This window comes from Bombus fervidus, chromosome 10 (genome assembly GCF_041682495.2).
Source record: "Bombus fervidus isolate BK054 chromosome 10, iyBomFerv1, whole genome shotgun sequence".
In the NCBI taxonomy this organism is placed as follows: Eukaryota; Metazoa; Arthropoda; class Insecta; order Hymenoptera; family Apidae; genus Bombus; species Bombus fervidus.
Genome location: NC_091526.1, coordinates 13246993 through 13262569, shown reverse-complemented (window position 1 = coordinate 13262569; position 15577 = coordinate 13246993). Strand labels below are relative to the sequence as shown.

At 38.2% G+C, this 15577-nt stretch overlaps 2 protein-coding genes and 1 long non-coding RNA gene across 8 annotated transcripts in view; 1 reads left to right on the top strand and 2 right to left on the bottom strand.

Moving 5' to 3' along the window:
• Nucleotides 1-7396, bottom strand: part of LOC139991601 (uncharacterized) — a 58177-nt gene extending 50781 nt beyond the window's left edge. For all 4 annotated transcript variants that reach the window (XM_072011835.1, XM_072011838.1, XM_072011839.1 and 1 more), the window contains exon 1: nt 6871-7396. In XM_072011835.1, the coding sequence (XP_071867936.1) occupies nt 6871-7038 (168 nt within the window). In that variant the 5' untranslated portion in view covers nt 7039-7396. The remainder of the gene's footprint in view (nt 1-6870) is intronic.
• Nucleotides 1-15577, top strand: part of LOC139991602 (potassium voltage-gated channel protein Shaw) — a 60661-nt gene that overhangs the window by 38700 nt on the left and 6384 nt on the right. Inside the window, exons 1-2 of one of the 2 annotated variants that reach the window (XM_072011842.1) lie at nt 13062-13269; nt 14844-15238. In XM_072011842.1, coding sequence (XP_071867943.1) covers nt 14942-15238 — 297 coding nt within the window. In that variant the 5' untranslated portion in view covers nt 13062-13269; nt 14844-14941. Of the gene's footprint in view, nt 1-13061; nt 13270-14843; nt 15239-15577 lie in introns of those variants that run through there. The other variant, XM_072011841.1, reaches the window with a different exon arrangement.
• Nucleotides 10844-12231, bottom strand: LOC139991604 (uncharacterized). Of its 2 annotated transcripts, none has more exons than XR_011800878.1 (3): nt 12138-12231; nt 11823-11949; nt 10844-11268 (listed from the first exon to the last, which is right to left on the bottom strand). It is a non-coding gene; the product is annotated as an uncharacterized lncRNA (long non-coding RNA). The 2 variants fall into 2 exon arrangements; XR_011800879.1 differs by lacking the exon at nt 10844-11268 and adding an exon at nt 11275-11467.

Here is a 15577-nt window from a genome sequence, read left to right as displayed (position 1 = left end):
GCGTTTGTTACCGGCGCGTCATAATATCTCTAGTATCTCTTAAACACAATGAAACAAATTTCGTGGTGCGGGCGTAAAATGTTTTCCGGTGAAAAAGTTACTATCGTTTCGGCTGTAAAACGATGTACAGTTAATTACTTTCTGGGAAAAACCGTCCTTATTTCGCCTTGAAGGGAAGGATAGGAATACTGGTTTAAGAATCGAAAATGGCAAAATCGCTTTTGTCGTTTCCATTCGTTGGAAACAGCGTACAGACTTATTATTCTCTTTAAAATCGTTCCTTTGCTTTTGTTTCACAAAGACCAGACGCCGTGCTTCTACTCCAATAATTCTCTTTGTTGTTATACCGCAAAAAGGTGAACAAAAATGTTCCCTAACGAAGATCGATAATGCGATGTGAGGTTCTTACGTGCACACCAAAGAAATTCTTTATCGACAAACGCGCCGCATTTTGCGATAGATAATATATGGCACACGTGATTTAGAAATCACGGGGCACATTTTTCCGTCGAAAAGTGCAGAATGAAATAAAACAAAACCGTGCTGAACGCTACTTTCACGTATCTCCCAGACGAATTTTTCATTCAGAATTTTTTAAATCTCCGGAAACCTTATTTTTAATATATTTCACTTGCTTATACGCTTCCATGCGATACGCAGTGTGTTAGAATTTCATTGTTTTTAATCAAATAACGAAATATAAATAGGATTGTGCTTGAAGATCGTTCGAGAGAAACATGACAAGTTCGTTTCAATGTATTCTCTGAGTTTGATGCTCTTTTCGTAGCTGAGACGGAAAACTTCGTTGAAAAAGTATTTAAGGATTAGACTAATGCAGCCGATTACGATTTTATACCGTGCTACGTCTGTTTATCTATACGTATAATATCACATTTTCGCAAGACCGAAGACAGTGCGATAAACGTGCTACATTTCTCTTCGTACGTTTCCTCGATCTTTTAACTGTCCAGAAGAGAAATACACGCACGACTCTAGGATGCGCAGTTACGCGACGAAGGTTGTCAAGCGAGGAAAACTGTTTATACAAATGGACATTTTAAAAGTTACGAGTGCCCGTCGCATATGGTCCTCGAGAATACGCGACATCTTGCGAACATATACTTCCCCTCGTGACAGTAAAGCAACGTGCTGTTATGTGACGCAGTAAATCTTTGCCTTTTATAAAATATTTCACCTGTGAGAAAGGACATGACAATTTCAATCTGTATAAATATTTTCCCAGCTAGAGAAATTACGCTGCGCAACGTTGTTATGCAAGATTTACGAATAAGCAGAATCGACCGCCTATGTATGCTCGGTCGTTTTAAAAGCATCGATAAATAAATCACAAAAATCTTCGACTCTTCTAATTCCAACTACATAGAACGATGGCGGGAATCGACACAAAGTCATTGCTGATATTTCACCAGTGAATCGATGATAAATTCTGTTCCCGGATAGCGACACCGTTTTATTGAAATTCGGTGAAGATATCATCGATAAACGATGTTCTCTCTAACCATACCGAGCATAATCTCGCGACGAAGAAATTTTCTAATCCGCGAAAGATGCTGAAAATTCCTCGCCGCGTAATTCCATTTATTGGAATTCGAGCGTGAAAAGATCAACAAAAAGGAACCCTCGATGAGAAAATGGAACAGACCTCTCTCTCTCTCTCTCTCTCTCACACACACACACTTTATCGTACGTTCGTCTGCCGCTCGCTCTCGATAAAACTGACCCACATTCGATCGGCGGGAAACGAGTCTTCGAGTGCATCATTGAGGCGTACCGAGCACTTATTCGAAAGACGAGAGGATGACACGAGGATGAGTTGCGAGTTTCGATTTGAGGTCATGCACTTTCCTATTCGTTGGGGGGTGAGTGGGCAAAGAGAAAGAAAGGGAAAAAAATAGAGAAAGAAGGAAGAGAAGGAGAAAAGAGAGAGTAGGTGGGCGAAGGCAGATGGCAGGGGTGAAAAGAAGAAACGAGAACTCCTCGAGCAGTAATCACGATTAATTAAAGGCTTTAAGCTAACTCGAGTTCTTACGCTTTCTAGGCCTTTTATGACACTTTCAATGGTTGACTCGCCTTAAGGCTGCCTTTCGAGAGATTCCTTGTGAATTACGCGGTATCATTGTTTATCGAATTTCCAGCGATAATTATCGATCGAGGCCTTATTAACGAACAATCCTCTGGCGGGTTTGATTCGTCGCTACCTGCTTGCAATTAATACTTTCTGAAGGTTTTTAATGCGTCTAAATCTGTTGGGAAGTCGGTCGCGGGATTCATTACGACCAGGATATATCTTAATTAAATGGTAATAGATAATTTTCGCTATTCCCCAAGTGCCATTCAAAGTGAAAAATAAATCTTTGCGAAATTTTTGATTTTATCCTTTGATACTTTCGAATAGTTTTGGAAGCTGTGTACATTCCGTCAGCTTCTTCCGAATTCGAAAAATCTCCTAAAACTTTACACCAAATTTATCGTTGGTAAACACGTAGAATTGATAGTTTTATGCGTTATACATATAGAAAGAAAAAAAAAATAAATTCAACTGCTGTCGAATGAAATCCGAATTTGTTTATACACACACATCGATTTTCATTAAGCTGCTTCCACAATTTCAGCACGCTGAACGAAATTTCGCATTTTTTCCACAATTGAAATGGTTTCGGTAAACATCCTGCGGATATCAGAAATCCAATATTATCGTATTTTCTTGGAAATAATCGAAGTAAGCTTTGTTGTTTATCGAAAATGTTAAATGCATAAAAGGATACGCGTCGTTTTAAACGCAATTCGGTCGGCTATAGCAATCGAAGTAATTTAACAACGAATTGGAATTGGTTGAGCATTTCGACCAGATAAATTTAACGTTTAGCAAATGTAAAACGTTCTACTGATAATTATGGATAAAGAAAATTGTTCGAAGAAGAAGCAGGATAAAGTTAAGAATTATGAGAAATTAATTAGGAAAATTAATCGCACAGAGAAAAGCCGTTTACGCTCTCGATAGCTGATATCGCGTATGTAGTTACAGTAACTGAGACAAATTAATCGTTCCTCACACTCTCCAGCCTCTGTGTATATATTGTAGTATAGCAGAACTCTGGTTATCGAGACAGCTTGCAGCTGAAAATGTCTGTACAGCGTTATGAACTTTCTGGATAAATATTTCGACTCTTGATCTTGAGAACGCACGGTTTAACGTATACATCACTTGCAAGTGATACAGACAGAAAACAGGTCGTTCCTCGTGAACGTAAAAGCCCAGGTACATAAAGCATCTTGTTTGTGATTCATTATCTTTAATGAAATTTATCTTTGAAGATTCCTTTACTATAAATAAGATGTACCATGACGGTCTCTATAGATGCGATTATTTATTCGTTCAAAGTCTAAATAACATTCGTCGAGAGTTTGAGGTCATTAACAATATTATCGATGAGAATCAAGAACGCGTATCGAGTACGCTATTATCGTAATTTGAATTTCCAACTCTTTGTGCGCGCTTGGATAATACTTCCCCTAATTATAAGGGGCTCTCGGTATTTTTACCAAGGGGAACAATATTTTTAGCGACACGTAGCTACATCTACGTGCGTACGGTATTAGGTCGAAACATAATAGATGTTTCCAGTGATATTCATTGAACCGAATTTTAGTCAAGCACATGTATTTCACGTATTCGGAAAATCGATCTTCTCTAGAACAAAGGCTAATAAATGTACGTACGATCTTATTCCGCTTTTTCTTTTTCGTGTAATTGCTACAGAAATGAGTTGATAATTGGTGTTCGACCAATAATATAAAAAGTATATTCTCGTTATTGGTAACAGTTAGTAATTAGAAATAACCGCACAATTCTGTACTAATATTTATATAACTGTTGCATAAATGCATATACATTTATCGTAATATGATAACGATAAGCTATCGTAAGCTTGTTGTTCCGTAGTCCTCTAAATTACTTTTATCTGTGATGTACGAAAGATTTATAAATAAAATAATAGCGTAAACGGTGTAACTTGAAAGAATAAATTACCTGATCCGTATACGTGGATGGATATTTAAATGACGCGATTAAATCGCGATTTAAAATATTCCTAAAGTTACATTGTTACACCGTACTATCTTTCAATCTTATCATGGACAAGAAAATATATCATACTAAAAGTTTAGTTTCTTTAAAAACTTGTTCGTTTAGTTCTGAGGCCGCTTCGAAGCTATTCAACCTGTCTTGCATTTTCACTAAAGATTTTATAATGAAATCCACGCGTTGAATATTTAAAGTATGATTTAATTAATTCCCTGGTATTTTATTATCTTCGAATATTCAATATTCTATTTGTCAGAGAACATAATGGAATTAAATTTCCTAAAATTCTATTACGACGATAATTTAAATATCTTAAATGGCTAACCGTGTTTTATCGTAATTCTCTCCAACGTTTAATTTATTTTGCACAAATTACATTTGCGTACCGTCAAGTTCAATTCTTCTCGTAATAAAGATCATTGTTGCATTCTCGTTTCGTAGCAATCTAACAGAATTTTTCTCATTTTTCTCACTCATTTCGAATTCCGCTCAACGTTCGTTCGCATTTTCAACATCGATCGAAAGGAGGAAATACAAGGAATTAATCAGATTAATAGTCATCGATGAGTGAATCGCGAAGCGGAAATTGCAACATCGAGAGAGGCACAAACTGGCTCGTTTATGATCCGTTTGATGGCGATAATATTGAATTACGTCGATAAGAAGAAGAAGAAGAAGAAGAAAAAATGAAATAAGAGTATGAAAGAAGAGGTCGAATAAATCAATGGATTTAAAAGATTACGTGTTTCTTAGAAAGGATCGCGGCATCCATTCATTCATGAATCCGCCCGCACGTTTTTCGAACCGCCCGCCGGCCCGACCTAATATCTCTTCGCTGAATTTAACAATAATTTATTTGCGACATCGAAAGCCTCTGGCGATCATTGAATTGCAAACGTTACGACGACAAAGGTGTGAAATGAAGAGCGACGAGGTAGGAGTTGTCGCTGTAAAGATCAAACGAGATTCTACAAGAAATAAAGGAATAGGGTCGGCGGAGGCAATGCTCCGGAGAAATTCAGATCGAGCAATTTCGAAATCGCGCTACAACGCTCGACACGGTGAGCAAGAAATTGAATGGACGTTTGAAAGATCGAGCCGGATGAAAAAATATCGAAGACGCGTTAAATAGGACTCGAAATAGCACAGAAAGTTTAAAAAATCGAATCGAACAAGAAAAAAGGGGGGGAAAAAGAAAGAAGGGAAGGGATTTACGATACGAAAAATGGGGTTAGATCACAACGAAGAGATAAATTTTTAGCAGTTTGAATTTTTATCGGTAGCTACGTAAATTTCGGTCAAAACGCATAGCATGACAGTTTTTTTGAAAAAGGATATTTTCCTGTAATTTTCAAAAATTCTTGTGTATGTAATCAGAGAAATTCATTAATTGGAAATTCAATACAATTATTAGAATTAAATATTAAATTAATAGAAAAGTAATTAATTCTACTTTTATCTTTTTACGTCGATGTAAATATATATATAATATTATTATTGTTGTGCGTATAAATCAAATAAAGGAAAGTTAAATTCTACAAATTTTGATAATTAAAAAACAGATAAAAATATTATCCGGAAAAGCACCAGATATATGAAAGTTGGCTCAGTTCTAGAGGGAAATTTTGAAGATTCAAACAACATCTGGCAGCTGTTACTCTGTTTGAAAGACGCTCGCTACTTAATAGGCTTCGATTGATCTAATTATCTCTGCAATAAAGCATCGTAGTTAATGACGACGTAACCAGAGTCGACACTGATTAAACACGTAAACATGAAAAATTGAGCGAAACAGAGACGAAAAAAGTTCTAATATTGCCTTAATAATCGCAGAATTATGACAAATGTTTATCAAAAATAACTCTCCTGGTTCATTAACCGCTGCGAGAGAAAGGACAAAGCAAAAAAGAGGGTGGCAATCGATCGACTGTTAACCATCATTACGCGTGTAATTTAAATATTCATCGTTTAATAAATTGAAACTCACAATTACTGATCGAATAATCTAAAACAGAAAAATGGGAGTACAGCTGATAATAACTAAGAAAATAAAAGATTATACGGTGAGACCGATTCTATACGGTAATAGATAAAAATAAAAGTAATAGAGATAAAAGATAAAGAAAGTAAATGAATAAATAAATAGAGTGAAAGCATCGTTCTTTAAAATCCTTACTTTCGTAAACTTGGCAATCATTGAGTCGCAGAATTCACCGATCAACGATAAAAGTAAATCTACAGAAACAGATCTTAAAGCCTTATATCGTACGATCTTCTGCAGATCGAAACCTGACAGTAATTAAACCCGAGAAAAGGGAGAGAAACGTTCGACACGATCGACTCTCCTTTGAAACTCAATTTGTTCTTAATCAGCGATCACGAAAAACAGCGTTCAAGCTCGGCTGGAAACGCGATTGAAAAAAGCCGAAAAACTGAGTCGACACAGAGGGAGATTCGCACTAGACGCATTGGCGGGGATACGATTCTCAGCGCGAAGGGAAATTGCCGTCGCAATCCCGACCCGTTCGCCACGCTCGATCAAATTGTCTTCCTATCGCGATACAGCAGAACACGATCAAAACAAGCTTCGATCAAAGAACTTAACTTGCATCGATATCGAAACAAGAATCAAATAAACCAAACGACGAATCGCGCAGCACATCGTTCGGCTCAACAGATCGCGGAACATTATCGAAAGCATCCTGTCAGGAAAAAAAAAAAGAAAAAAAAAAAAGAAGAAAAGGAATCGCAAAACGTTAATATACCTGAGAATGATATATAGAGGTGGTCTTGCCATCTGTTCGGATGCTGGGAGGTGTAGTGACGTTCGCGGTCGGCAGATTCCTCGGATTCATCGCGATTTCGGGGCCAGGGTGAATCTTCCTGATCCCCTGGGTACCGGCGGAGGGACCCATGGTCGGGGCTTTCACCATCGTTGGCCGCACCCCGTGTGCTTGGTTCTCGCTGGTCCACGGAACGAAATCCACGCAAGGAAAAGGAAAGCAGACAGGCAAGCACGCACGCACCGAGGAGTAAGCAGAGGCGAGCAAGCAAAAGCACACTGGCCGCCGCTACCGCCGGTTCTATCGATCTGTCCTTTCTCTCGTGTTGTTTTCCCCGTTTCACGATGGCAAAACGCGTGTCAAACAGAAAGAGAACCGAGAAATTGTCCCTGGTCCTGACGGTTGGACCCGAGGAGGACCCGTAACGGTGGCACTCACCACCCAGCGTCCTCGTCGACTATCACCACGGTCCGTTCCCTCCCTCGAACGTACATCGTCTCGTTTTGCCGACCTACCCCGGCCTCCTTGCCCGACGCTAGCGCCAACATGGTACGTTCACGAAACTAGGCTAGATTCTCCGTCGACGAGAGAGGTCTCACCGCGAGCGGTGGCGAGTTCGGGGGCGGGCTGTAACGTCGGCCGGAGACAATTTCATTCCCTCGTTTAATGAATGATGCGTGAATGCTATCGTTAATTCCGTGGCGTGGCGAATCTAATCTAATCTTTTCTATACACCTTTACACCGCTTGTTTCGGCGTGCTGCATGTCCTGAAGACTTAAATACTTTAACGGCAGAATCTTTTAATCTCTGTACGTAAACGTTTGTAATTTTTACGACCCAGCACCAAGCTTTCGTCTCTGTTGCAGATGGACTTCTTGAACTTTTTCTTTCCTAACTTTTTCTGTTCCAACTTACGTTAACTGCAAGGTGAAGACCTCGAGTCTGCCACAGCTCGTATATCTTCAAATTTCTCAAGTTTAAGAAATATACGAAAGAATCGCAACTAGCAGTAGTTCGTTTTCCTTATTCGCCTCTTTGTAAAGTGTACTTTTGCACTGTTCATTTTTGCAATTTGTGGAGATCGAGAGAGCGTAGGAGTTTGCTCGTTAAACGGATGTCAGAATTTATAGGTTTTCGAATATGGGTGCGAAGAATTGATTGAGAAGGAAATTGTACAATTACACGTGGCGGCATGTGCGGAGTTACGCGAGACTCGCGATCAGTTTGGAAATTGTTTCCCTTGCTTAAAATTTGATCCGCCTTCACATCCAGCTTCAACTAAATTATTATTCCTATATCGGAATAATAGTATAGATATCGAAAAAGTCGATAAAAATGTGCTGAAAAATAGAACAAAAATATACGAAGCGTTGAAGTACGTATAAGAAAGAATTGATCAAGTATACATCTACCTTTGCTTCAAACAAATGAATAAAACATTAACCTGCGAAGTTGCTATATTTTTATTCATCATTCACTATCGCCCCCTTGTTATTGCCACTTTCTTTCAATATTACTTGCTTTTATATGCGTTCTCTTATGTAATATACATATTAGGTTTTCAGATATTTCCTTATCTAACTTCCGCGTATCGCTTCACCTGTATCAATTTTTCCTAATCAAACTATTTTCAGAAGATGGAAGATTTAATACGCTCGAACGTTAAACAGCGTAAATGTTAAAACGAACGACATTGGTCCGTTTTATCTATATTTCGTTGTTTTACAACGTCTATCTATCGAGATATTTCCAACGACAAATTTCTAAAGTATAATAAACGCGAAGGAAATATCTAAAAATTCATTTCTAAATGACGTCACGCGGAGATATTTCCCAAAAGTATGATTGGTAATCATTGTGAGATCACTATCACGGATGCGCTAGAACTTTTGCATAGCTATATGTACGGACAGGTCGATTCTCTCAAATATTCCACTGTATAACGATGAATTTTACCCCGTGGCGACTCGCCGCTTCGAGTGTTCTCGACGAAGGTCGTGAGATGAAAAGGAAACGGAAAAGACCGAGAGAGAGAGAAGCTTGAAGACTGATCGTCGCGGCGAGGGTGAACGCCACGTTCGTCCAGGGGAGAGTATCAGAATTAGGGAAGGGATGAATGGATGACGGAGATGGCAGTGGCTGCATGGAAGAAATTGAGACAGGCTATCGCGATGGCCGTTACCCGCCGGCGGATTCACAGGGGTGGAAGTCGAGCACGGGCTTCTCCGATTGCCTGTTTGCCTTTCTTTCGTGCTCGCACACCCCGAATCGTGTACGCTGCTAACATTTTCGTAGTCTTTAGTTAGCGATAGAAGCTCGGGGGAAAAGTCTGAGGTTCGCAAGTTCCGAGCGTATTTAAGCCTCATCTAGCATCTTGATCTAACAGAGGGTGCAAATGGAGCGCGAGCCGATATCATGCTTCAAGTACACGTTGCAATTATCGTGAACGCGAACTTTCTCGGAATAAGCATTCGCGAGATCAACTATACCGTACATAGATTCCGGCCCGATCGAAAAGTTTTAAACGCATCGCGAGCAAAGAGGATAAGGTAGAAACAATATTTTTAAATGATTTAGGATTTAGACGAGACAGGTTCGAACGCTTTATAGATATTTCGAGACATGGGACAACTACAACCAAAGTGACCAGTGCAAGTGACATTTTTCTGATATCAAGGAAATCGAGTATTAAATTTCCACGTGTTTGAAGAATTTCAGATAATATTTTCATAAAAATTGAGCTACGTTTCATAGAAAATAGATATAGAGGATACAGAAAATAGAATGAAGAATTGTGTTACGAAGTAATTCTATATTTGAATTGATTTCGATTCGGCAGTACAAATATTACAATTAATTCCGTCCTTGTTTTCTAGTTGACTGTTTCCAATGTGTAATAGGGTAATTAGGGAACATTGGAACGGGTACTTTCTTGGGGAATGTGAAATTAACGAGAATCCGATTGGCGAAGGAATTATACGAGATATTGATCGTTCCAACAAGTATCGTATGCTTCTTAACACGTTCGCGCTGTTTTTCATACAAGATAACACATACACTTTCATGGTATGCATATGATATAGACTCAAATGTGCGGGACGAATTAACAACCTCAACATTTTGAAGGCGGAACGAAAGATCCATAATATCATGATTTAATTGGATACGGTATTATTACGGATAACATTCACAGCGATGATAAATGAAATCTATGGAATAAAAATTGTCTGGAAGAAAATTATAAATCTTTCGAATCGTCTAATGTCTATACTGACAAATTGCACATATCAAAGTAGAGAAAAGATGCGCTATCGTGGACTATACGCGACAATAGTATCTGATAGACCCGACAAACACGAGTCGGAAGTGCAAAAACCATTTGACTAGCGAACATCCGTCCCATAAAAACCTATACAATAATCCTCTTCTACTACTATTCTCCAAACGAAACCTTTCCAAATATCCGACGAACGACGAAGAAAGAGTAAAGGCAACTTATGTCAAAACCTACATATACCTACACAACGATCGTTCGTCGCGATTGATTCGGCTTGCATCAAAGAAAGGAAAGTTTCTCGCTAACGACAACGTATCAACGTCATCGTTCCCCCACAAAAAGTATAGTAGGTACATATCACGGGCCGCCTACGAGCTGACGGATTGCCAATCTGGAAAAAAACCGTATCTGTCGAAAGATATTGCGAGGGAAGGGGCGGGGAGGATAAAAAAAAAAGGAAAAAGAGGAAAAACGAAGAAGAAGAAAGGATCGCGTTTTACGTCATCCAGCATCCGCAGGCAACGACACCCACGCGAAAAACGGCTACGTACTAAGCCTATCAAAAAAAGGAACGTTTCTGTTTCAACAAAATAACTGTAATCAACATCCTGTTAAATTAAGTTCAATAAGATTAGACGATCTAAAATTTGGCACCTAAATGCTCTTGATAGCTCTTCGCTGCTCTTCGATTACCGACAGTAAAAACTCATCGCGTGTGCCCGATTATAATTATCAAGCCTTCGTGAATTTATTAATCAAATAGAGATTTACAAACTTATCGAAAATATCGTGGAGCAACGGGTTAGTCATTGATATTGACATCGTCGCAAAGACCATAACTTTTAATCGTGTAATGGCTGTATTTCTTTCAACAATCCGTTTTTTCCGAAGCGCGCTTTCGCTTGCGTGATACATAGCGTTCAACGAACCGACAGGCCATATTCTATCCTAGTTTTTGCGCGCCTGCGAGTAAACAACCCGGTCGCGTGTGTTCACAATTGTTCTTGACATCGGAAGATGCATCGTCTCGTTTCGTTGTTTTGGTTCAGTTGTTAGTAGCGGTCTCACGATCTCCGATAATCTTTTTGTAGTGCAGGGTCTTCTGCATAGAGGTCAGACGTTTCGTTATTTAAAACGACGGTTGATAACAGATGTCGCTCGATGTATGTATCTCCACCGAATGTTAACGATAGAATAAACGTGACACGTCAGTGGTGACATTAAATAACGCTTTGTGCGTCACGTTCTGAAATACCGACTTGGAAAAAATTCGACGTGCTTCTTACGCCCTCTGCGATTTGCTATGGACAACATAGGAATCGTATTCAACCGCAGAGGGAGTGCACTGATTTGAAATACAGACGAGTTTGAATTAGAACCATTGCGACAAAGCATTGTTATAATACATCATTAGTAGTAGTGAAAACTAAAATTAAATTTTTCTTTAAAATATGTGTAAAGTACAAAAAAAAGGTACTTCAAGGTTATAAACAAAAATTTAAGACTCCATTAAGAATCTGTTTCGCTGAACTACTCGATTTGTATGGCTAATTAATTATTTAATACGAATTACTTGTCTCCGTGACATATAACAATCGTACATCAAATGCTTATTACTCGTGGTTCGACAAAGAAACAATATAAACGTATACATACTTTTTCTGCATTTACTACAGCGAATCGAACACCAAATCCGTTTGACAGCCAGCGAATTAACCATTAATTATCATGGCGTCCATAAATTTCTGTTCTTTCGAACTCGTTTCAGTGATCAACCAGCTATCTGTGCAAAAGAGAACCAAAGATTTAACATAAATGTAAAATTGAAACCGGTTACATTAAAACGAGACAATAAGCGAATCGAACGGTCGATCGACAAAAAGTGAACCAGCAAAAGTTCGAAAAATTAACGAGTTTCGGTACGATAATGTCTAATAAATCGTTAAACAAATGCATATTAATTAAACGAACCTAATAGTAGCGTATAATAGGAACAGGATAGCGGTGGAAATACGACGTAGTTGAGGTGACGCGGTTGAAGCGCAGAGATACATATTGATGCCACAATTTTCGACCGTAGAATGAAGTCCCGCGACGTAGCATCGCTTAGTTGATTCCTGATTGGTCGGCGCGCAACAGCGCCGCTTCCAATCAAATTTTCGCGCGAGATTCGAAATACTTATACAGTGGTATATGGTTAAAATTGTAGAAATCAGTGATAATAACTGGAAGATAAAATCTATTATATAATATATTTACTATTACTTATATAAATAATATATTTACTATTACTGAAACGTACTCGGAATTGTTATAACCGGTTTCGTGTTTGATATATACATATATATACGTGATATGATATTTATACAATATATGTGTTATATTAGAGTTCCGTAAATACTTAAACTCAGTTACGTAAGACGTATCTCACTCACGAAAAATAAATTACGGAGACAGCACTGAAATACTAGTAGACTACTGTATACCACAGAACACTTTGATCTTTCATTAGTTTATATTATACTTTTCGTGGTTTCTATCTTGTTCTTTCATCTCCTTCTTGCAAAATTCTGCTATTCGTCACTCCATAAAAGCGTACACCCTTATGAATACAATTTACACATTAATCGTATAATATATCGAACTAGATCGAACACGTTTACATTCGACATACCGAAGAATTTAATGGTTATCACTTAGTTGATTTTCACGCGAATGAACGACATTTTGAAAATAAATATTTTTCAGTTCGTTTCTAAAATGGAACAGTCTCGTCGGTCCACGTGTCGATGGAACTTGAAGGTTCGCGACTGGCCACGCAAATAAACAGTGTCGAATTTATAGAACGAGAAATCGCGTTTGCTTCGTGGGTTATTCTTCTCCGCGAAACTCGAGTTCTTCGATCGACTGCGGTGAAACGATCGACATTTTCTCCACCAGTGGATCGTTCTGATCCTGTGTGACTTTCAGTTATAAAAAAAATTCAAGTGTGAATAATTTTTTGATCTCTCTTATAGACTCTAGATAGATATAGGATATAAGATTGTACGTATTATTCAAATCGTCATAAAAATATGATTAACGAATGCGAAGTATGTAATTGGTGAGGATTATTATTTTATCTTTTATTAAAATAAATTTAGTGCGAGTATTGTATATTTGCCATAATGCTTGTGTGTTTGTGCTTAATGTGTGGAAACGATAATTTTACTAGATACCTATTATCGAAAGATCTGATTGAGTATAAAGTGTGGTGATCGTGTGTGTTTAAGTTCTGATATATTTTTGACACCGCATGGAAAGCGCATCGAATTTCCTAAAAGCTAACTAACGCTATACCGTAACACAGCATACTATTGACTCGTATCATTAACATACAACTATAAAATTCAGTGACAAAATACTAAAAGGAGAAGTCAAAATTAAAATTCCTTCGAGTCTACAGAAAAACCATTAAGAAGATGTAGAGATTTTACGTTTGGCTGAACGTGGCTTCGTTCAAATTGCACAGTTGACGGGCGACTCGTATTTCCCCCTGGAACGGTTCTTATTTCCAACCTATTTTCCAATCAGTTTTTCCCGACGGCCAATCCTTCCCAAGGGTGTTGTAATACTCGCTTCGGTCTTCTTTCACGTAGATTATATATAATAGAAAACTAGATATCGAGTAATCAGTGGTCACGGCGAGCGTAATTGCGCGACGCTGCATTTGAAAACCTACCCCTTCTCAACATCGTAAATTTAATAACGCAAAGTACATATTGATTGCCTTCCCAACACCCTTGACTTCTATAAGAATATGAAAATATTGATCCAACGTCTGCTAACAAGCAATAAAATACGAGAATGTGCATACGTCTATGCCATCTTCTTCGATGTACAGGTAGATGCGTACATTGCGTTTTGTATATGTGTCCGGTGTGTGTTTGCACAGTGTGTAAAGTAAAGAATGAAGTATTTGCAAAATTTATCGATTGTTTGCAAAGTATCAGCTTCATATGGTTAATAGTATTGATAGACGAAATAACCACGTTTCTTACATCGTAATATCATGTACCATAAACTGAGGGAATATCGACAAATTTTCTTAACATTTTAGCGAAACTTTGTAAAAGAAAGCATCTTTGAAATTTATTACGTACACTTGCGTCAAATTGAATTTTACGTTGGATCGTTTTTACGGACGAACCTATTTGTGCCGATATCCCAAAAGTCATACCTTAAAAAATTGCATTGGAAGTCTATTCCATCGCTATTTCTTATCCTATATCAGCTACCTTAATTTAATTTTTCCGTAAACAAGCTTCTTTCACAATTTCCTTGACAAAAGAACCACTACGTAACAGTAGTGAGACAGTATTGCATTACATCACATCGAAAAAGGAAGATAAAACCTTATCTTGCATCTTAGATAAAATATACATTATCAAGATTATGTAAAATTCAGTTGCTTTTAGGAAAGTATCATATTACGTAAAATTCGTTTCTATTCAATTTGTATTATATAACGTCTCTCTGCGTCCACAAATTCCATCGCAAACTACATACATAGCAGTGAGAAAATAAAGAAAAAAAAAAAAAAAAAAAAGAAAAGAACAAAAAGATAGAGAAGAGAAAAGAAACACGAAAATTGTTCAGCTATTTCCTTTACCAATACGATAAATTTTTATTTGATAGCTCTTACCATTTCGGCGTCTGATATCAATGCCGTCCGGAAGCCTAAGTTATCATTCGAGCTTTTCCTTCTACCATGCGAACCGTGGGAATCCAGAAGGATGAGAAAGCTAGATGACGGCAGATGGAACGACCGGGTGATCCTGAACGTCGGCGGTGTACGACACGAGACCTACAAGTCTACTCTGAAGAAAATACCAGCTACTAGGTTGTCACGTTTAACGGAAGCCTTGGTCAATTACGATCCTATTTTGAACGAATACTTTTACGATCGTCATCCGGGCGTTTTTGCCCAGGTGTTGAATTACTATCGTACCGGAAAGCTTCATTACCCGACAGACGTTTGTGGTCCGCTTTTCGAGGAGGAACTCGACTTCTGGGGACTGGACTCTAATCAGGTTTGCAATTACCTTTTATTTCAACCGCGAAACGACTTCGTTTTGTGGAAAATCCTACGTGATTACTCTGGTCACGCTGAATCGGGGAAAAAGCGTCAGCAGATAACAGAAACAAGAATCGGTGACTCGATATATTTGTTTGAACATTTACTCTAAAACTAAAATTCTAACGAGACACGAATACCACGATCAAAAGATTTGATCGTTTATTCGGTCGTTTATTCCGACCGTTTATTCGATTCGAAACGCAACTGCATTATTTCATAACGTTTAACGATTCTGCATAATTAACGTTGGTTGCCTGTCCATTTTCCCGACTAGCAGCGCGGACACGAATAC